Genomic DNA, 23,695 nt, shown 5'->3' on the forward strand with positions numbered 1-23,695 from the left:
AGTATTTGCGCTAAATCTGCGCAGATTTGGCTTACTCGAACTTCCCCAGCAAAGTAAATAAACATAATAAGTAACACGCCAAATTGGCTAGTGATTTGACAGCGTTACCCACCATAGCTAATCTTTACCCACATTTGGCAGGATGGCGAGTTTAATTTCAAACCCTGTTGGTAATGTATTTGCAGTCCGTGTGTTTCTCTTCGCGAGACACAAATAACGTTTGTGTAATGAATTCATCAAGCACACCATCGTACGGTGGAAATATTCTCAGCTTACTGGGGTGTGATTGTGACTGTGGTTGTGTAAACTGCTGGGTAGTGTGTCACTGGGATGTGTGTGTGTGTGCACACATTCTTGTACATCTATCTTTATGAGGACATTCATTGACACAATGGAATCTCTAGCCGCTTACCCTAACCTTACCCATCACAACTAAGTGCCTAACCCGAACCTTGACCCTAAACCTACCCTTAACCTCATTATAACCTTATCCCTAAAACCAAGTCTTAAACCCTCAAACAGGCCTTTAAAGGGGTCTCAGAAGGTGAGGACCGGCCAAAATGTCCTCACTTTACTCTTTGTCCTCACTCCAATGGTCTAAAACTCAAAATGGTCCTCACAAAGATAGTTGTACAAGTACACATGTGTGTGTGTGTAGAGTTAGAAAAACTCTAAAACTGTGTGAGTTATCAGTTCATCTGTGAGTTGTACTTCATTATGTGGAAGGTTGTGCACTGATGTCTTGTAAAGGAAGGAAATGTGTTCAGGAAATGCCTTTTTTGTGTGTGTTGCAGATGAGCTGGAAGAGATGTTGAACCCTATTGGGACGATTCAGACCAATCCATACACGGAGAACGCCACAGAACTGCATATAAGCTTTCCTGAATACTCAACACAACCAGTTGTGTTTCCCGCTTTTGACAAGGTATCCATATCTCACATATCACACTCACACATGTGAGCACGACTAATTAAACACATTCTTAATACCAAAACATGTACACATGACTACTTGCACACATTATCTTCTGTACTTATAGACAGAAATTTGAAAACCCAATATACAGTTTTTAGTGTGGATAACTAGTTTACTAGATATTATTACTAGCCTATAACCCCACAGAGCGTCCACTCAACATTTACTGAATAAAAAATAGCAGAGCCATCAGAAAATTGTCTGATTGGCTTCTACACAATATTTTTGTCAAGAATTGCCCACTTAGTTTTGTTAATATATGCTCTTCAGGAGCAAATACATACAGCAAATTATATACAATTAAATATAGGTAGGTCTGAATCCGGGTGATCACTCCTAAAGATTTTATATATATCATCATATCGTCCAGCCCTAAAACTATTTTTTTGTCAGTGTTTATTTAAATAAATAAGAAATTGCAGAATATAAAATGGTAAATATTTAATTGATGAGTTGTCAGTACAATATATAACAATACAATATATAGGGTATGATTTTACACCTAAATTCAGCATATTGACACAAAATGCTAACTGCAAATCCAGCTTTCGCTGCCTGGAGTCCAGTTGTTTCTGTGAACTGCAGCGATCTCAAAGCTCTTTCCCGTTTTAAATGTGTTTTGTGTGTTTTTCACGCTGATAACCAATGCTGCCGCTCCGTCTTTTTGCCACTCGGGGTGTGTAACCGCAGCCACTCCACTCCAAATCTTTCAAACAAAACTCTGCGCACTCGCACCATTTTTGCATACATTAGTCAGTGAATGATCATAACATAATCAAACATTTGTCATGTTCTGATATTTCTCTTCCATAGATCCTGGAAAAAGCTGCAGAAATAGCAGGATCCAGTGAAACCATGACAATGGTAAAATTGTGACATCCATAAACATTCAACATCTAAGGTTATATAATGTTTAAATAATGTCCCAGCTTCTTGTTTTCATGTAATTGTGGATTCTAGTTTTATCATTGATATCATGCATTAATATCATAAGCTCCACATAAATACCATTTCTATGAGATGATCTTCCTAATGCGCTGAAATCCATGCGTGTAGGGTCGTGGGGGTAAGAAGTTTTACATCGAGCTGAAGGAGATCATGGAGAGGGATCCTCTCTCTCAGCTGTGTGAGAATGAGAAAGATCTGATCTGGACGCTTCGCTACGACTGCCGAGAAAACTTCCCTCAGTCTCTCCCCAAACTGCTGCTGTCTGTCAAATGGAGCAAACATGAAGACATGGCTCAGGTATACGCTCAAACATACACACGCTTACACATTCATTGGGGACATTTAATATTCAACAATATTATTGATCTGTCTAGTCAAGTCAAGTCATCTTCATTTATATAGCGCTTTTAATAATGTAGATTGTTCCAAAGCGGCTTTACATTGATAATAGGAAATTAAAGTAAAGTGTTTTGGCTTTATAGCAGCTCTAGAATAAAGTTATTGTCCAGCTAAAGTTTTGATTGATTCACTTCCGTCGCAACGATCATAAGTTATTAACACAACACCGTTTTAACAGAAAACTCTTAAATTCTTTCTGCGCAAATTCAAAAACGCGAACCAGTGAGAACGCTGATGGCGTGCACATGCGTATTACGAGTTCAGTCTATAGGTATGTGCGTTTGAATATATGTGCGCAGGCGTGTAGTCCTTCCCTACAAATCAACCCTCAACAAACTACTTGTCTGGCCTTATCATTTATAATATAGAATTTTTATCGCTTCCACGTAGCCACGCGAACCGCAATCATCCCGACAACGCTTTATCTGTAGAGAGGTAAAGGGAGGGAAGGAGGCCTTCACAGGGGAGAGACTAGTTGACACTTCAGGACTGCGCTGTCGTCGCGTCCAGGCGCAGGTCCTTCATCAGATCTGGATACGGCCTGGATCCGGCGGACTGCGGTAAACCTCAGGATAAACAGAGAGACTAATATTAGCATAGACGCCATTCTTCTTATGATGTAACGAGTACATCAGGATTTATGGGAAGTGTTCCCGGTTCCGGCTGACCTAATCTATGCAGCCTAACATTGAATTATAGAAGTCTATAATGTGTTTTAGTCTAGCTTTGAACTGACAGAGTGTGTCTGCTTCCCGGACAATGGTAGGAGGACTGTTCCAAAGTTTTGGTGCTAAATAGGAAAAGGATCTACCGCCAGCAGTCGATTTTGATATTCTAGGTATTATCAGCTGGCCGGAATTTTGAGATCGCAATAGACGTGAAGGACTATAATGCGTTAAGAGCTCGCTCAAGTACTGCGGAGCTAAACCATTAAGTGCTTTGTAAAATTTGTATAAAATTTATACAATTTTTAGTCATGAACGCATGGTCTACATTGACACCATTAAATGAGAACTGAACTGAGCTGGATGATTACTTCACGATTACTTGAACTAAATTAATAACTTTTTTACAACAAAAATGAACCATTCCTGAACTTACTTAAGCTGGACTGTGACGCTATTTTCTTCTAGAAACAAACTTTGTTGCATTATTTTCCTGTTATCACTGTAAATCTGCTTTGGAACAGCCTGTATTGTAAAAAGCGCTATATAAATAAAGGTGACTTGACTTGACATTGCCCTGTTGATGTGTTCGAACTCAAACAGTGTTTTTCTCTCTTGTACTGCAGCTACAGGCTTTGCTGCAGATTTGGCCCAAGCTAAGCCCTCGAGATGCTCTCGAACTCCTGGACTTCAACTACCCCGACCAGTATGTCCGAGAATTTGCAGTCATCTGCCTTCGAGATATGAGGTGAGCAGCCCAACGCTGTCCTGGGAGCATGTCAAGGAAACCACATGAGAAATGCTGAAACCCTGAATGTTTGTTCATGTGTGTGTGTTAGCGATGACGAGCTGTTGCAGTATTTGCTGCAGCTTGTGCAGGTGTTGCGCTATGAGCCGTACTACGACTGCGCCCTCAGCCGGTTCCTCCTGGAGCGCGCTCAGACCAGCCGAAAAATAGGCCATTTCCTATTCTGGCATCTCAGGCAAGTGTGTACATGTGAAGAAGCCTGAATATGTCAGTAATTCAGTTCATCTGGTATTTCAGTATGCTTACGCAGAACTCAAGGTTATGATTGTGTGTGTGTTGTACGTTACAGGTCTGAAATGTACATGCCAGCGGTATCGGTTCATTTCGCTCTGATTTTGGAAGCGTACTGCCGAGGCTGTATCCCACACATAGAAGTTCTCAAAAAACAGGTGCAACACTTTCATTCCAGCCTATTCAAGTATTGTCTGTTTCGGTCAGAGATAGCATTTGGTCTGTTTAATATAAATTCAAATGGCAAAAATGTTAGAAAAAATACAATTGTAGACTTAGGGAGAATTTCTGCTTCATTGATCAAAACATTGCAGTTCTGATTTCTTTCCTTGGTTATACTTTTTTTTTTGTTATTAGCACCCCTTGGAGTAGAATTTGATTCATTGAGATTGGGATTTTTTATGTGTTCAAATGTACCAGTTTTTGTTACGATCGAACACTGTGTCAAGTGCTGTGAAAATGTATACAAAGTTGGGTAACATTTTATAATAAGGTTCATTAGTTAACATTAGTTAACTACATTAATTAGCATTAGCATTAGCATTAGCAACTCATAATGGACTTGTAAGTAAATGTCCACTGAAGGCAAGTTTGAATAACCCAAGTGCAGTATTTATTCCTCAAACATGATTAAACATAAAACAAAGGCATGGCATGAAACTCAAAACAGAAACATGACCATGAACATGGACATGGACGTGAAGCTTACCAATAGTGGTTACAGGAAACAATACTTGACCAAGACACATGGCAAACATGAGGGCTTAAAGACACAAGACTAATGACTAGACAAGGGACACCTGTGAACATAATCAAGACAATCAACCAATGACAACATGACACATTCACATTCACATGACAAACATGAAACTAAACCAAAACATGACAGAACTGCACTTCTACAGCATTTATTAATCTTTGTTAATGTTAATTTCAACATTTACTAATACATTTTGTTAACATTAGTTAATGCACTGTGAACTAACATGAACAAACAATGAATGGCTGTATTTTTATTATAAATACAGTAAAAAAAATTTATTGCTGATGGTTAGTTCATGTTAGTTAATACATTACCTAATGTTAACTAATGAAACCTTATTGTAAAGTGTTACCCAAAGTTGTATACTTTATATAAAGTTGTAGATACGGCAACAAAGGTTTATTAAAGGTCCCGTATTATGCCCCTTTTCACAAGATGTAAAATAAGTCTCTGATGTCCCCAGAGTGTGTATGTGAAGTTTTAGCTCAAAATACCCAACAGATCATTTTTTACAGCATGTTTAAATTTTTTGGGGCACAGAAAAACGCGCTGTTTTAGTGTGTGCCCTTTAAATGCAAATAAGCTGCTGCTGGATGACCCAGGGGGCGGAGCTTCATGAGCTCGCGCTCAGTCTCTCAGGACAATTTCATCTCACGGAATGATGATAATATCAGAAACTCTCAGTAAAGGTGTTCATTTCGAGTCGGACAATAATGCCTACAGAGTCAGAGTGCTGTATAGAGATGGAACAGGTATAGTTTAGTAGTTTAATTACGGTTATTATAACGTATTTGTCATCTGCTTGTATGTATCCATTATTTATTAATAGCCTACAAGTCTGCTGTTTCGGACCAGGTCCGAATGATGATCAAACATATACTGATGAGTTTAATAAAGTTTATTGTACATCACACAAAAGATGAAGCGTCAGTTTTACTTCAGAAAATCACTGTAAGAGCTGAGTAAACACAGTAAGTTATAAGAAGTGCGCAAGTACATAAACGAATTTCGGTAGAGTTGAGGGAGCATTCCTGTGGGCGGAGGTTAGTCAAAAAACGGTTCTAGTGACCTCATTAAAGAAGGAAGTAGAGGGATGTAGTCCAAACGGGCCGTTCGATGTAGGCGACTTCTGTTAAATAAAATATCTCGCTTGGCATTGAACTTTGAGCTTTATAATTTTACAGATATTATTTATGCTCTAACAGCAACATTACACACTAACTAAAGTTTGAAGCATGGGATCACGAAGAACGGGACCTTTAAGTCAATTACAAATTAGCGGTTGTAATAAAAAGAGAGCAGACATTTAAAGTGCTCCTATTGTGTGTTTTTTTTTATATAACCTCTCATGCAGTGTGTACTGTAATATAGCTGTTTGTGAAGGAAAAAGGTCTTCAAGTTTCAATGATCAAAGTGCACAACAAAAAAAGTAATTCCAGTCTTACTTTCTGTAACATACCTATGCAACTAACAATGTAACAAATTAGCATAATGCCAGCCTATGGTCTTCATTGGCTGCCTGCGAATGACGTCTACTTTGACGCGCCCTCAAATACTGTAGTTGCTGAGACTGGAAGAGTTTGATTTGTGTTGTCAACATGTCGAGAACACACTGTTTTATGCGCTGGGAATCCACTTCAAAACGCTGGAATTGATTCGGAAAAAATGGCGCAATCGTTCGTATCGCTGTGTATCAAGCGCTCAGGAAGATCCGGAGCTGAGATTCCGATATGGTAATAGGCGTTTGGTTTCCGACACGCTCTGTAAGCGGTTGACCAATCACAACAGACTGAGCCATCTGACCAATCAGAATAGACCAATCACAACAGACTGAGCCATCTGACCAATCAGAATAGACCAATCACAACAGACTGGGCCATCTGACCAATCAGAGCAGAGTAGACCAATCACAACAGACTGAGCCATCCGACCAATCAGAATAGACCAATCACAACAGACTAGACCATCTGACCAATCAGAGCAGAGTAGACCAATCACAACAGACTGAGCCATCTGACCAATCAGAGCAGAGTAGACCAATCACAACAGACTGGGCCATCTGACCAATCAGAGCAGAGTAGACCAATCACAACAGACTGAGCCATCTGACCAATCACAGCAGAGTAGACCAATCACAACAGACGGAGCCATCTGACCAATCAGAGCAGAGTAGACCAATCACAACAGACTGGGCCATCTGACCAATCAGAGCAGAGTAGACCAATCACAACAGACTGGGCCATCTGACCAATCAGAGCAGAGTAGACTACAGAGTAACAAACCGTTTTCAGACTCTTATAGAAATGAGGTGACGTGCAATGTATATTATGAGAAAATAAGTGTTTTTTGACCTTGGATGCATGAAACCTATTGTAGGAGATCTTCAAAACAAAATTAGGAACCTTTAAAATAGCATAGAGGCACTTTAATAATTAGCATTATGAGGAGTGAGTTAAAGCAACATGGCCAACATGTGCTCAACTATTAGTCACAGATTTAAAAAAAAAAAAATGTGTTAAAGGGAACAGTGTCAAAAATAACAAGTGCAAATGCAAGACATGGACAAACTGTGTCAGTGAAGAGGAACAGTACTTAACCGTTCAAAGTTTGCCAGAAATGACAGCTGGACATTTCAAAATCAAGGCAAAAGTATAGTGCTAAGGGTCACCTCTTCTGTGACACACTGTCAACAAAAGCTGTTACAAAACATCTGATGTTTAATGTACAGTAAAATCATTAAGATTTCCTTCTTCCGGCTCAAACCTGCCTGGAAGCGTCTAGTAATCTTGCAGACCTTTACTGCGTGTAATGTGCTACATTTGATGAAGAACTTTGCAACTATTGAGCGATTAAATGTAAATGTGTAAAAAAACTAATAATAAAGTCAGCAGCTTCCTGATTCTTACATCTAAATATCATTAAACATTTATGGACTTAAGTTCTAGAGTGCAAAGTGTACAGATGTGTCCAAGAGCAACCAAAGCAACATTTAAGAAACTATGCAAAGATATTGCTATGCTGCTGATATATTTATCACATGACTTGTTTAGGCATCAAATTTATTCATTCAGGTCAATCCACCTTTATTTATATAGCGCTTTATACAATACAGATTATTTCAAAGCAGTGATAAAGAGAGAAACAATGATTTCGGGATCTTTAAAGCAGCTCTAAAAAGACAGTAGTGTCATTATTCAGTTGAAGTCAGTTCAGTTCAAAAACTGTGTAAAGATCATCAATTATGAAATGAGCTATAAAGCAGTTCTGGAGAAAACAGCGATATCATCGTCCAGCTCACACAATAGTGTCAATGATATTGTTGAATATTTAGTGTCCTCAACTAATCAAGCCAGAGTAACTCCATCAGTGACAGAATGGAGAAAAAAATCATTAAATTCATTTGCATCATTGTTTTTTTGTGCATTTCTTATTTCTGAATAAAAGTATCCACTCTACATGCAAATGGAGTTTTTTTATGCGCATTAGATTTTACTTGCACCTTGCTGTTTTCATTTTTTTGAGTGTGTGTTTATACAGTAAGTTAATATCTAATGATCTTTGCAATGGAAGTGAATCAATCAAAACTAACTTTTGCTGGACAGTAACTTTATTCTAGAGCTGCTGTAAAGCCAAAACAATCTCTGTTACTGTAATTTTCTATTATCCACTGTAAAGCTGCTTTGAAACGATCTATATTGTTAAAAGCGCTATATAAATGAAGGTGACTTGACTTGTGATATCCCAAAATGTGCATACAAATATTCAGTAGCTGGAAACCCAGCTGTCCCTCTTCACATTCAGAACGTTTTAAAGCAGTTTTGAAGGCAGGATTGTATGGTCATACGATTTGGAAATTAACATCATGATTATTTTGTAGGTTGAAGCTCTCAGTAAGCTGAAAGCTGTAAATGAGCTGATTAAACTGGCCACCATAAAAACCAAGACGAAACAAGCTCATCTTAAAGAGGCCATGATGACATGCCTTCGACAGACGGGATTCATCGAGACTCTGTCCGACCTGCATTCACCTCTCAACCCCAACTTATTGCTTGCTGGAGTCAAGTAAGATTTGTGTGTTTCGTTCACTGCGAGTTCACTGCACACCAGTTGAATTATATGGGGTGAATGAACTATATTAGTTGGTGAAGGAATTGTTTATTTTCAGTATTATTAAAGCAAACATGCATCAGCATTTTTACTTCCACAATGATCAGGTTAAAGGAATAGTTCACTCAAAAATGTAAGTTTCTGTCATCATTTACTCACCATCAAGTAGTTTCAAACCTGAATGAGTTTATTTCTTCTGTTGAACACAGAGGAAGATATTTTGAGGAATGTGGGTAACCAAACAGTTGATGGACCCCATTGACTTCCATAGTATTTCTTTTTCCTACTGTGGAAGTCAATATGGGGTCCATAAACTGTTTAGTTTCTGACATTCTTCAAAATATCATCTTTTGTGTGTGGAGTGCTGCGGTGTGACCAGGAAAGTGTGTGACCGTCTTTCCTACATTTAGATAGGTGGGCAAACGCATTTTTGTCTCAGTGCATGCATTGTTTTAGTTTGGCAGCGCCGCCGCTAACTTAGCTTAGCATAATGAATGGAATCCTTTGTTGCCAGCTAGCATGTCATGAGTAAAAGTGATTTTTTTTAAAACAAATTACTTCTTGTGGCCTGCGTATTTAAAACGAGTACAAATTGCAATGCAGATTAAGACTAGGCAATTTCCTAGGCAGATATTGATTTGGGACTATATTGGGGTGAAGCACAGGCAAAGCACTGCTACTTGGGCGTAGAGATATCACGCAACACAGAAATGGCACTTATAGTGTATGGACTGATTTTTACAGAAAATTCACGGGGGGAAAAAAGAAAAGTGTTTAGACTCTAGATGAAGTCGTGGAAACGGTGTGAACATGGACTTTACATGTTTTGCGTCAGCTCACTTTCTGATTGGGTATTGTTTCATTTCACATGATAATCTCCAGAGCGTTTGTCCTCGGGGGGTAATATCTTGTAGTGTGTACCCAGCATTATGAAAAGTTGTCTCTATGCATGACGGGTTTTGGGGAAGGAGTTGAGAAGTAAGTAGTGTTGGTGACCTCAGCTGAAAATTGAAATGGTTGCAAAGACTAATTTTGATGGAAGATTATATACAGTATACTGCAAAATACCATGGAAGCTTGTTTCCGCCACAGAATGAAAAATAAAAAAGGTAATTGCGAGTTTACATCTCTCAATTCATCTCACAATTCAAAAGTCAGAATTGTGAGATATAAAGTCGCAATTGCAAGAAAAAAAGTCAGAATTGCGAGTTTATTTCTTGCAGGTCTGACTTTATAACACAATTGCGACTTTATATCACGCAATGTAAATTCGCAATTGTGAGACAAAAAGTCGCAATTATCTTTTAAATGTTTTATTCTGTGGTGAAAACAAGCTTCCATAAAATACTGCAGACTAAGAAGAATTTTCTAACCAGCTTTTTTCTCCTCCTCTGCCAGTGTTGAGAGGTGCAAGTACATGGACTCTAAGATGAAACCTCTGTGGATAGTTTACAATAACAAGCTGTTGGGAGGAGACACAGTGGACATAATATTCAAAAATGGAGATGGTGAGAGAGAGACGGCTCAGATGCGAGACACAAGGCTGTCACAGAATCACATTACAATACTTATACAAATCTCTCTTTTTCAGACCTGAGGCAGGACATGTTGACTCTACAGATTTTGAGGTTGATGGATCTGCTATGGAAGGAGGCCAACCTGGACCTCAGGTAGAGAGAGTGTGTGTGTGCGAGTGCAAGTCAATCTTGAAACTAGATTTTGACAAGAACACTACAGACCTCTTAACCTAACACTGAATTGTTGAACTGGGACGCCTGTCGACATTGGAAACAGCTCCCTCTAGTGTATCAGAGTGCTCTTAGGCCTTGTACACACAATTTGTGAATTACAACTGCAACTGTTAAAGTCCTCATGAAATCAAAATTGACCCCATTTACTTTGTTAGCACACATTACTGGTCTTAGGGTGAACAATTAATCCGTGCAAGTTAAGTTCATCAAAGATTCTTGGAAAAAAAAATTGTACATAACTGTTTTCCACATTGATATTAATAATAAACATTTCTTGAGCAGCAAATCAGCTTCTTAGAATGATTTCTTAAGTAATGATGCTGAAAATTCAGCTTTGATCACAGGAATAAATTACATTTTAAAATATATTCAAAGAGAAAACAGTTATTTTAAATCGTAATATTTCACAATATTACTTTTTTTTATCATCAAATAAATGCAGCCTTGGTGAGCATAAGAGACTTCTTTTAAAACATTAAAAATCGTACCGATCCCAAACTTGGCAGTGTAAATACATAACCATATAGCTAGATCTGAAATCCAGAGGAGCTCTCGTATACTGTATGATATCGCCCAGACTTTATGGTATGGTATGGCTCTATGGTAAAGCACTAAGGCATTGTAGACAGTAGGACTTTCTCTTACGCTGCTTTGAAATTATGCATATTGTAAAAAGGTGCTATACAAATAAATTTGACTTGGCAAATCTGATTGTCATTATTAAATTTGAGTATGATGTTACCAAAAAAAAAAAAAAAGGGTTCTTGCAAGGTTCTTTCTCTATTTAGGCACATTTCCAAAAACTGACACAGCCTCCAAAAGCCTCCTTGGAAACCTTGGAAAAGCCTGATAGTTCCTATTACACACACTACATCTAATTCATATTTTTGAAAATATTACACGTAATTATTGTTAATAAAGTACTTTTTTAGTTCAGTCAAAAGTGAATAGTTGCACTCAAACATTGAAAATACATAGTGTCATTGCAAAAACCTTTTTTGGAATAAAACCGCTAAAACCAAATAGCTGTTTGCAAACTATTTACAAACTAATGAAAAATAATGACAACGATTCAGCTCTATTAATCCTTCGGCAAGTACGATCACACTGATTCATGTATAAGTATGAAACGGCTTCACAAACGGTCTTTTCTACGGAAGCCCTAATTATTATTTTTTTCTATCTTGTTTTCTGGTGATAATGGCCTCTTAGGGCTTCCGTACTTTTCAGCCACACAGAATCATTATTTCTTTATTTATATTTCTACAATAATCTCAGAAATACTAGGACAAAAGTTTCGGATATAAACACTGCTGTCTACGGTAGGGATTGAAATAGATAAAAACACCATTTGAAAGTAACTTGACAAAATTAAAATTCATTACGATTTTTTAAAAATATGAATATCTGCAGTCTATTTAAAAAACTGAATTAATTTGAATTTCGGCAAGTTTCGTTCAGAACCTCTAGTAAATTACATGTTATTTTTGTTTAGCTGTCTAATCAGAATTATGGGATAATCGTGATCTCCATTTAATTATTATTATTTTCTCTATTTATCCAGAATCGTGCAGCTCTAATACACAGTAAATGTAAACCCATGGTAGACAAAGATGTCAGGGGGGGGGGGTTTAGGTGCTTCAGCAGCTGTTTTTAAACAACTGCTTGATCCGGACTGTTATATACGTGTTTCCCTGAGAGAGCAGTTCTGGTGAAGAGAGACGGCGTCAAAATCTGTGCATGATTTAAGACTGTTAACCCTTTTTTTGTAGCATCTATAATGACTACAGTCGTCCAAAAGAGTGTGATGTTACTGAATTAAAACTAGTTGTTCAGTTTGGTTCTATACACATTACACGCATTTGTATAAATGTGGTTCTCAATACCAAAACCACTGTATGTGTAAACATCAGGATTAAGCACAAGGAGGAACTGTATTGAGTTGCAGTTAATGGCTTTAGAGATGGTTTCAAATGATGGTTTTTTATGTCTCGTAGGATTGTGCCTTATGGTTGTCTGGCGACTGGAGATCGCTCTGGTCTGATTGAGGTCGTGTCTTCAGCTGATACCATCGCCAACATCCAGAAAACAAGCAGCAACATGGCCGCCGCTGCCGCCTTCAATAAAGACGCGCTACTGAACTGGCTCAAAGACAAGAACTCTGGGTGAGTTAGACCTGTCTACTTCTGACTTCTCTTATCAACAGTGTTTGATTATTTTAATACATTTGTTTTTCTTGATTCGAAAGCTTTTGGATATTGAAAGTTTCCCTCCCCATGATTTCCACAAAAATCATAAAAACCAATCATAAAATTGTGATTTAAAAAAAAAATTGGTAAATATCGGGTGAATAAATCAAAAGTAGGGCTGTACTCGTAATCAAATCGTGATATAGATTAGAGGTCTGCTGGGCTTTAAACTGAAGGCCTGCACCCATAGTTTAACCCGACCAAACCGGCACAGTTAAGCCAAACAACAGCCGATGGACCGGAAGTCATTCATTTGCTATGGGTAGTCTTCGAACTTTGGGTGCGTTTGGAAGGGACTACACCGAATGGGACACGCCGATCGGATCGGATGTGATGTATTCCAATCAGATCGGTGTGAGAATTATTAGTAACTTTTGTTTAACATTGTAAATTTATTGTAAAAGCTACCATTTGTCAACATTAGTTAGCATAACATTAGCTTTCATTAGCTAACTATATGAAATATTTTGACAGCGTTTATTAATCATCAGCATCCGATTCCGCTCTGTCTCAAGCCAAAACAAATACCACGAGGCGTGATCGTTTTTATTTCGCCTCTAGAAGCATTTTTTTTTTGTAAATATTGTGTGAAACTCCTTATTTTTTACAATTTTGTGCAAGTATCATTTGCTATCATTAAAAACATGGAAAACATGTGGATAACATATGGAAAACAGTCAGTATTTTGCACAATACTGACCTCCAAACCTTTTGATTAGCAGCCCACACATCTCTTATTGTTAGTAGTTTTTTATTTTTATTGTTAAAACTTTGTTTATTGCAAAATGAACTTCTAGATCTAGCCTCCTAGCAGGTCTTGACGTTATAGAAATTCTAGTGGGCAGAACTCGTGTTTTTATTGAATAAAGTTGCTGTTTGTGTCAAAACTGATTGGCGATGTGATATGTTGACATAGAGATGCTTTGGAGAAAGCCATTGAGGAGTTCACGCTATCGTGTGCTGGTTATTGTGTTGCCACCTACGTCTTGGGAATTGGTGATCGGCATAGCGACAACATCATGGTTCGCAGTACAGGGCAGGTATGTTGGGAAACCGTCCTACACATGAAAACACATGAATGTATCGTGTTCCCAGAGAATGTATGCTTCTTTACAATGCCATTCTATAGTCCCTTCTGTTGATTAAAGTGCTATAAAGTTTGGTTGTTTTTAGATTGACAACATATTTACAAACTGTGTGTGTGTGTGTGTGTGATTCAGCTCTTCCACATAGACTTTGGCCATATCCTAGGAAACTTTAAGTCCAAGTTTGGGATCAAGCGTGAGCGTGTTCCTTTCATCCTCACACACGACTTCATCCACGTGATTCAACAGGGAAAAACGGGCAACACTGAGAAATTTGGAAAGTTAGTGACTGACCTCTTTGTCTAATTCACTTTATCTCCCTCCCTATTAATGCACAATTCCATTTCTCTTTTTCATCATTTCTTATGATATAGGACACAATCTAACATAGTGCTTTGTATATATGTAGTTTTAGGCAATACTGTGAGGACGCGTATCTGATTCTACGGAAGAATGGAAATCTGTTCATCACACTCTTTGCTCTGATGCTCACAGCAGGACTGCCAGAGCTTACGTCTGTCAAAGATATCCAGTATTTAAAGGTAAAGAGACACGTACAGCGCAGAATTCCCTCTCCTTCACCGGATAGTACATCCGAAAATGAAAACTGTGATTTATTCACTCTCAAACTGCTCAAAACCAATATGAAATGGTAAGCGAATGGGGCGGTCAAGCTCCGACAATACTGACAAGCAACAAAATTAATCCACACAAATTCATGCTAAATACATATAGGAAAAGATATTTAACAAGTTCACTGAAAATCTTGGTTTCCTTGTGCATTATGTATATACATAACGAAGAAACTTAATTGGTTGTTATGCAAATTGTGAATGCCCAGGTTTGATCAAGTAAACTGTATTTGCGAGCGATGGCAAAAGGAAATGTTGTCAGTTCCTCACACAAAGCTATAGTATGGCCTCAGAACAATTGGAATATATGAAGAGTTCAGATGCAAAAGCCTCTAAGTGCCATCTGAAATTTTCTTCTAAAATGATAATTTTTATCAAGCTTGTATGTTTATGTTCAGTTATTTCACTTTAATGGCAATGAAAATGACCTATTATTTGTCATTTAAGTGAAATTACTGAACCTAAATATACAAGCTTGATAAAAATGCTAATTTTAGAATAAAATTTCAGATGGCACTTAGAGGCTTTTGCATCTGAAGTCTTCATATAGTCTTATATATCTGCTTAGGTCATGACGTATTGAATACTGTTTCCGGACACCTATAATTAACACCTATAACCTATAAAACACCTTAAAAATTATTTTAATAATAATATAACGGAATTATATGGTGTTTTTATGGTATTGCTATTTCCTTTATGGACCTAGAAAACCACTGGTATCCTTCCACTTTCATTGTTTGGAAAAGAGCAGCTTGGATAATCGGTTAATATCTCCATCCAAGTCTTAGCAAAGAAACAACACAACTAGAACAACCCATGTGGAAAAGCAAACACACAAACCAGAAGTATCTAAACAATTTAATAAACTTAAGCAAAAAAAAAAACCAATATGCTAAAAAAAACATATTGACAAACTTTGTTGATCAACTTTACAGACATGACACTACTAATCTTCAGTGTGAAAACTTGACCATGTCACTGAAGAATATGCTTTTCTATCTATTTAAAGGTGTAGTTTCTGCAGCACTAGTGGCCTTGCGGAAAACACAAATAAAGCATATTTTCAAACAACCTTGCAAATGTCCCATTTTGCGTGTTGCACTTCCAAAACTCAAACATCACAAACACAGCTTTTACAGTGCTTGTGAAGGCATACACAAATGCGTATAGAACAACATTAACTGATTTGTGGCAATTGGCAAATTAATACAAATTAACAAGCCATGATCTCAAACCTCACATCGTCTCACTTTTATGGCATAGCCCTGAATTGAATACCAACAAATCACCAATTACTATTCTCAAATATATACACAACACTCCACTAATCATAAATTAATTACATTCTCACTGTTAAGAAAGAAATATAAATTAGTTAAAGAAATAATATTACTATTAGTTGTAGAATAATATGTGAAGTATGAATGTATAATTATAAATATTTTGATTAGTTTTAGAATTGACTGTCGCAGAATTAATAGTACAATTATTTAATCAGTTCATCCAATGAACAGACAGCGTAATCAGTTATCAATTCTAGTAAATAAATTCTCTTCCTAGCCAATAAAAATAACCTTTTCCTACTGTATAAAGTACTAGCAGTGTAATAACAAATATTATAGCTAGATCAAGACTTTTAAGTGACTTTGATTTGTGAACAGCAAGCACAGAGACAATAAAGCATGGATATAATGGTTTAATAAACAAAACTGTGTCAAGAATGGGTCATTCAGACAAAATTATACACTAATTTCATCCATACATACAGTGAAACAATGGCGAAGGATCTTATCATCAGGAATTCTGGAAACCAGTCTGGAAACCAGAAAAACATTCAACATAACTACAAATGTGAACACACAACTGATCCAGTAAAAACTCTTACATTGAACACATATTACACAACACAAGATGTTTAAAATGGGACTAGCAACTTGCACTGAAGACAAATGCACTCATTGAAACCTTAACAATAAAAGTGATCAGATTTCTTAAACTACAAAATCTCTGCCCTCGCATATTTGTCTCTTAGAAGACATCTCTCAAAATAATCTCTCTCTTCAGGACTCACAGTTCCCCTCTTATTGCAAGAAAACAATATTACTCAATTGAAATAAAAGACAGAATCTCAGTCATACGATGGCTTCACATTAGGAGAGATATGCAGCTGCATTTAGATATCAGTCAACATTCCCTTCTCTGATTCTTAAACAATAACCAAAGCTAGAATCTAATCCATGCCTCACATATGCATTTATATGTGGAAAAACCTTGCACACCCCAGTATGTAAATTCTATTAATCATAAATACAATTACTCAGTAGTATTATTTATGAGATTTGTTTTCTCCTCTTTTCTTCCTTCGTCTTTTGCTCAAATTAGTGTTGTTTTTGTTGTAAATATCTCTTATCTTCTCTTTTCCTTCACTTCCTGGCTGTCTCTGGGAGGTTGGGAGGGAGAAGAGATAGAGAGTAGATTGAGATAGGGGAGTAAAAAGAAAAGGGGAAGAGAAGAAGCTAAAACATGTAATCCCAATGTCCATAACTCTTTGTAAATGCCCTGTCAGCTATATTTAACACGCTACTATGTTGATCTATATCTTTGTTTATATGCCTGTCATTTATTTATTTTTCTGAGTTGGTATACTGCAAGTCAAAAAATATAGAAAAGAATATCTCACAAAACAGAATGAAACCATTATAACATCGAATTAGGTCAATGCATTAACTGTGTTAAATGAGATGCCATTCAAAGTAAATAAACAAATGAATACATGCTAGCAATGAATGGAGTGACAGCAGCTGTATGTGTGCTTTCCAGGACTCTCTGGCATTAGGTAAAACTGACGAGGAGGCCCTCAAACAGTTCCGGCAGAAGTTTGATGAAGCTCTGCGAGAGAGTTGGACCACCAAAGTCAACTGGATGGCTCACATTGTGGCTCACCCTTCATAAACACTAACATCTGGCCACACGAACATCTCTCCAAACTGAAGCCAGGGTTCAGCAAAGTGCAGCAAAACTGTTGACTGCCGTAAAACCAGCTTATTTATGATCGTAGGAAATCGATGGCCAAATCGCATGGATCTAAATGATCTCCAGAGGTCTAGAGTCTGCAGGAATAAAGGAAAAACTCGGCTTCTACACCGGTTTGTTGTGTTGAAAATCAACGGCCTCTGATCATAGTAGAGCCATGCAAAAACCCGGACTTGACGTTGGATGTAATTGCCTTATAGAAGGTGACAAACTTCTGCATTTTCTTCAAAAACAATAAATAACTCCAGTCTGTCCTTCTGGAGGGAAAGCGGAGTTCCTAAACCTTCAAACAGCAAGGCAGGTTTTGGCCATCCAGAAATGTTTTTTTGTTGTCGTTGTTGTTTTTGTACAACCGTGTTAACATATCGGGACTTTTGAAAACGGACCAATCAGAGCACAAGCTCAGAGGAAGTGCATCTTATCAGACCAAAAGGTAAACGTGCCTCACTGCACAAGAAACCTTTTGTTTGTAATTGACTCTTTTTTTTTTTTTTTTTTTAACTATGTGCCAGACTACTTTATTATGAGAAATGGTCTTAAAAACACTGGAATCATGTGATAGGTATAAATATTTTATGAGTTTTAAACGTTGTAAAGGTAAAGCACTGTTCCTATATGCCACAATACTACTTTATGGACAAGTCTGGCAGGAATACTGTATAATTGAATCTGCTGTAAAATTGAAGAGGCTTCACACACAGATATTTGATTGAGGATCACTTTGAACAAACACCCCGACATCCCTCCTCTCCTCTAGGTTGAGCAGATCTCACGTTTGTTATATGGTGCTAGCCATCAAATATATTCCTTGCCTAAATGTAAGCACAGCATCGTAGCCAAACTTGTTGTTTAATGGTACAGTCCATGAACATTGCTTGTTTTGGTGCCTGTTTATTTGAGAGGAATTCACAGATTCAAATGGACTTAAAACTGCATATTGAAACTCGAGATTTCAAAGGCCTATTTAGTCAGAATATCTGCACAAAAGACTCAGCGGACCAAAAAGGGGAGGTCGTGACGGCTACCGTCTACTGACAGCTCAGACAGTGCTAATAATAATGTCTATATATTTGAAAGCACAGATGGTTTTTACTGCTGATAACCTGCTGTCTCTAGTGCTGCTTTTCTTGTTGGCTGTGTAGATGCGCTGAGCATGATATTTTTACACTGATTATGTGTATGTGTGAATGGGAGGGAAAGACTGTGTACTGTGATATTATGTGAGATTATTACGAGCGACGCAGAGAGTTTAGCGCCAACATTCCAGAGAATTGTACATTCATTTACTGCGCTGTTATGGTATATGAGAGAATAAGCATTAAGATTTGTGTCTATCAAAAATAAATTACAATTTATACTAGAGCAGGTCGTGCTCCGATGTCCATTGGCTCCACTCCATATGCTATTATGGGATGTTTTGATGCCTTAGTGCAATATGCAGACATAAACGTGCAACTGTAAACCTGTCATGAGAGTGTGTGAGTGTGCACTCGTGCTGCTGTGTGTTACACTGATGATGACCTTTGATTTCACTGAAACCTTTAATACGGGCTTTGCTCCGTCTCGCCCGTTTCATAGAAATTAAAGTTGTTTTCATTGAACTCTTTATAATTTCTGTTTGATTTGGAAAAAAGAAATTGTTAAATTAGAAAAATTATACACAGTACTGTGCAAAAGTCTTAGGCACGTTAGTATTTTCACCAAAAAATTGGCTTTAAGCCAGTTATTTATATCTTTTGCTGTAGTGTGTCAGATCAGTTTACATTTCCGAACATTAATATTGCCATTAATTGTAATAATCCAGTGAGATCCAGTGCTCCACATGGAGATCTGATCTCACCATCATCTGGGATTCCTTGAGGATACAGAAAAAACTGAGACAGACTAAATCCAGAAGAACTGTGTCAACGTCTCCAGGAAAGTTCATACCGGCTGTTGTCAGACTCCTTGTGCATGCAAAAATCTCACTGGATTATTACAAGTAATGGCAAAAGGAATGTTTGGAAATGTAAACTGATGTTTCCTACTGTCACACTACAGCAATAACTGGCTTTTTTGCACAGTACTGTAGATGCATGGAAAAAGAAAATGGAAAGAAATGGTATTTCAAGACTTGAAATCTGTTTCAAAAAGGAGATATCTTACAGAGCTGCGCTGGTATATGCAGCTCAAAAGTATTATGGAATTATTTTTGCTTTCTAATGCAGATCTTGGATAACCTGCTCTTCACTATGCCAACTATATAGTGAATGTGAAGCTACGTCACGCTGCGTTGCATGCTGGGATCTCTTAAGAGGATCTCCCTCTGCTACTGAAATTATTGAGACCTGCACATTTTGTTTTGTTTTTTTGCCATTAAATGAAACATTCACAGTCATTCTCCATGGCATCGTTTGCAGGGAAGACAAGCTATTTTATTGCATCACATCATCATTTGTTTTAACTAGTTTTGTAGAATTGCAGTCACTGGTTACCATGACAACAGTCGCTGCTGCTTTAGCCGACACACGGTAGAAATGTCCCAATAAAAATACAGTATGTGTTCAACCAGCTGAAAGAAGTCGATCCATTTCTTTGTTGGAAACGTTTAAATGTGACTGGAGTTTTATTGTCATGTTTACTTTCCCATATGGCCACGGAAGGGAATCGGAGATTGTGGGTCACATTCACACACACTGTTTTTCTTAATATTTATTTATTTCAACACACGACAACTAAAATGAAATCCCTAGAAGATTGTGGTCAGTTTTGTCGTGGCTGCGTGCAAGTTCTGCTAATACAAAAGCCGATGAACTGCGAGAGTCATCATACTCGCAAAGGCAATGTTAAACCAAACAAAATACAATCCCAAATCAAAAGTTGGGACATTTTGGCAAATATAATAAAATCAAGAATCAGTGATTTGTTAATTCTCTTCCAACTTTATTTAACTGACAGAAGTACAAAGAAAATTAAAGCTGCAAGCAGCATTTATCGGGGTTCAAGCATTTATGGCCTTTAAGCACATAAGCATTTAAGACATTGTTTTATTTAGCAAGCATTTAACCACTGAAATAATAGATGGAAAAGTCCATTTACAGCCAATACAGGCAATTTACCATAGGAAATATATGGTTTTCACCTTCTTCACCATGTTATGACACATATGCTCATCAAATTTTGTGAAGTTCTGAGTTTTCCTGTAGGATTTATTGGCTTTTGAGTGTATTTTGCCACTCCCCTTTTCTAAATTACCCTGTTACAGCCACCCAAATGCAAAAGTTCAACTTTTTTTTCGATAATTATTGATCTAGAGAGTCCAGAGAATTGCCCTAGACTGGTTTGGTTCCGATCGGGCGAAAAAACAGGGACTAGTTCGCAAAAGTAGATTTTGGACAAAATTCGACATAGCAGAATATATGTCCTGCCTAAATCGAAATTGGAGATACACATTTTGCCCGACTCGAGCCAGGGATCACAGTGGTGTAAGACACTTGAGTCTAGGACAAACGGTCTAAGAGTTATGAGCGATTTTGCACTTTTGGTTGCTGTAGCGCCACCTATGGGCCAGTCGGGGTCATACTCTGATAGGTTCTCCCCAAATTGAGGCCTACCATCTGGCCAGGTTTCACGTCTCTAGGCCTTACGGTTTGTCCTGCACGATGCGTTTTACGAATCCTTACAATTACAATAGGGTTTCATCATTTCATGCTTGAACCCCTAAAAATGTCCAATGTTTTTGTAAATATAAACCAATTTTTATTTTGATGGCTCCCAAAAAAGTTGAGACAGAGGCATGCTCACCACTGTCACATCACCTTTCCTTTTCATTACAATTTTTAAATGTTTGGGAATTGAGGATACTGATTGTTGAGGTTTTCCATGTGGAATTTTAGCCCAATCTCACCTGACACAAGACATCTGCTCATCAGTGTGTGGTCATCCTTTTCATGATGGGTCATACATGTTCAATAAGAGCCAGATCTGGACTGTCAAGCACATCTACTGTACGGTGCAGAGTTCCCACCAAACCACTGGTGTAGCCTGTGAAGAATGAGGCCTGGCATTGTCTTGCTTCCCAGGAAAGATGTACAATCCCAACATACGCCTCCACGTCAATAGTACCTTCACACACATGCAAGTCACCCATCCCATGTTTGCTCTTGCACTTGTCGCTGATGAAAGTCTGGATGGTCCCTTCCATCTTTGGGACTGAGAACTCAATGTCTGTTTTTCCCAAAATCAAGCTGAAACATGGACTCATCGGACCACAGCACACATGTCCACTGTCTTCTAGAGCATCTGAGATGAGCTCGGGCCCAGAGAACTCGCCGGATCTCCACATAGAACTGATGTATAGCTTTCTCCTTGCGTAACAGAGATTCATGTGGCATTTCTTGATGCAGCGTCACACTGTGTTAAATGACAAGGGTTTTCAGCACATGTGGCTGTATTTAACAGAGTAGCATGATGGTTTCTCATGCAAAGCTGTCTGAGGGGTCAAAGGTCACGCACATTCAACAGAAGTCTCCTGCCTTGCCTAACACAGAATGAGATTTCTCTGGATTCCCTGAATCTTTTCACAATATTATGTATGGTAGGTGGCGAAATACCTATATTCTTTGCAATCTTGCATTGAGAAATGTGATTTTTGAATTGTTGGACAATTCTCTCATGATATTTGGCACAAAGTGATGAGCCATGACCCATCTTTGAGTGTAAAAGGAGCATCTCAGTCTTTGCAAGCAATCACGATCCCCTCACATATTACCAATTCACCTACTTATTGTGGACTGTTCAAAAAGACTTGGACTTGGATATTCTGTGAACTTTACAATTTTATTTTTACCTCCGTCCCAACTTTTGTGTGTTGCGGCCGTCAAAATCAAAATGTGTTGATGTTTACAAAATACAAGTTGGCCAGTGAAAATATTGGAAATCTTTACTTCGTACTTTTGTCAGTTAAATAAACGTTAAGCCGAATTAACAAATCACAGATTCTTGATTTTTTACATTTAACAAAATGCCTCTACTTTTCTTGATTTGGGGTTGTACAAAACTTTCAAAAACACTCAGCAATGTGGTGATTATTTTATTGAGTGATGGATAGGCAGTGGGTTTAATCAGACATTATTAATAGATTTGCTATCCGGCGTTGTCCCTTACGAAAACTGTCCATGGTTTGATAAATACAACAACAAAAAAATGTTAGCCATGGTAAAATTAACCATGGTTTTGCTACATTAACCATATTTGTAGTAAAACTGATTATACAAATGGGAATCAATCCGCCATAAACCATGGTTAATTTTCACCCCCTTAACTTGCAATAAATATGCACTGAATTGGATTTGCATTGAAATATACAGTTAGAGATAGTTCACCCAAATATGAACATTTCACACTAAACCTGTATGAGTTTGTTGCTTCTGTTGAACACAAAAGAAAATATTTTGAACAATGTTAGTGACCAAACAGTTTATGGTCCCCATTGACTTCCATTGTTTCCTTTTTTCATATTATGGAAGTCAATGGGAACCAGCAACTGTTTGGTTACACTAAATAAATAAAAAACTTCAGTTCATTTGCTGCCTTAAAGTTTTAAGTACAATCAACTTGGCTTAAGTTGGCTGTATAAGTAATTTCAACTTAAATTATATTAAACTGAATTATTTTTTGTTGTTGTTGAATTTTGTATAACTTGAAAGTTGTATAATCAACTTATTTTGATGAGTTAAAGTATTGTAAAAACATGTTATCATGACTTATTGATCATATCTTTTTTACAGTGCCCACATTTTCCAAAACATCTTCTCCTGTGTTCAACAGAACAAAGAAACTCAAAAGTAAATGATGACAGAATTGTAATTTTTGGGTGAACTATCCCTTTAGATTTTTTAATTATTTTAGGTACAGACCAGCCAGTGACTCTTTAACATTTAATGAGCTTATTTACATTTTACAGGGACCTGCACACGAGTGTAAAAAAATATATAGCCTATACAATAATACGAATATCCTTTGATGTGTGAGACTGGAAATGCAGCGCTGAATCATTTTTGTGAG

The 23,695-nt window shown here is 37.5% G+C and overlaps 1 protein-coding gene across 2 annotated transcripts in view; it reads left to right on the plus strand.

Annotated features, from left to right (window-relative positions):
- Positions 1-20,200, plus strand: part of pik3cb (phosphatidylinositol-4,5-bisphosphate 3-kinase, catalytic subunit beta) — a 77,529-nt gene extending 57,329 nt beyond the window's left edge. For both annotated transcript variants that reach the window (XM_084127011.1, XM_084127012.1), the window contains exons 11-24: positions 795-925; positions 1,790-1,840; positions 2,033-2,221; positions 3,615-3,736; positions 3,828-3,971; positions 4,086-4,185; positions 8,668-8,852; positions 10,296-10,405; positions 10,489-10,567; positions 12,646-12,813; positions 13,814-13,937; positions 14,118-14,263; positions 14,392-14,524; positions 17,438-20,200. In XM_084127011.1, coding sequence (XP_083983137.1) covers positions 795-925; positions 1,790-1,840; positions 2,033-2,221; positions 3,615-3,736; positions 3,828-3,971; positions 4,086-4,185; positions 8,668-8,852; positions 10,296-10,405; positions 10,489-10,567; positions 12,646-12,813; positions 13,814-13,937; positions 14,118-14,263; positions 14,392-14,524; positions 17,438-17,569 — 1,814 coding nt within the window. In that variant the 3' untranslated portion in view covers positions 17,570-20,200. The remainder of the gene's footprint in view (positions 1-794; positions 926-1,789; positions 1,841-2,032; positions 2,222-3,614; positions 3,737-3,827; positions 3,972-4,085; positions 4,186-8,667; positions 8,853-10,295; positions 10,406-10,488; positions 10,568-12,645; positions 12,814-13,813; positions 13,938-14,117; positions 14,264-14,391; positions 14,525-17,437) is intronic.
- Positions 20,201-23,695: the final 3,495 nt, after the last annotated feature.

The sequence above is a fragment of the Abramis brama genome, assembly GCF_963993115.1.
Source record: "Abramis brama genome assembly, chromosome: 10".
Classification (NCBI taxonomy): Eukaryota; Metazoa; Chordata; class Actinopteri; order Cypriniformes; family Leuciscidae; genus Abramis; species Abramis brama.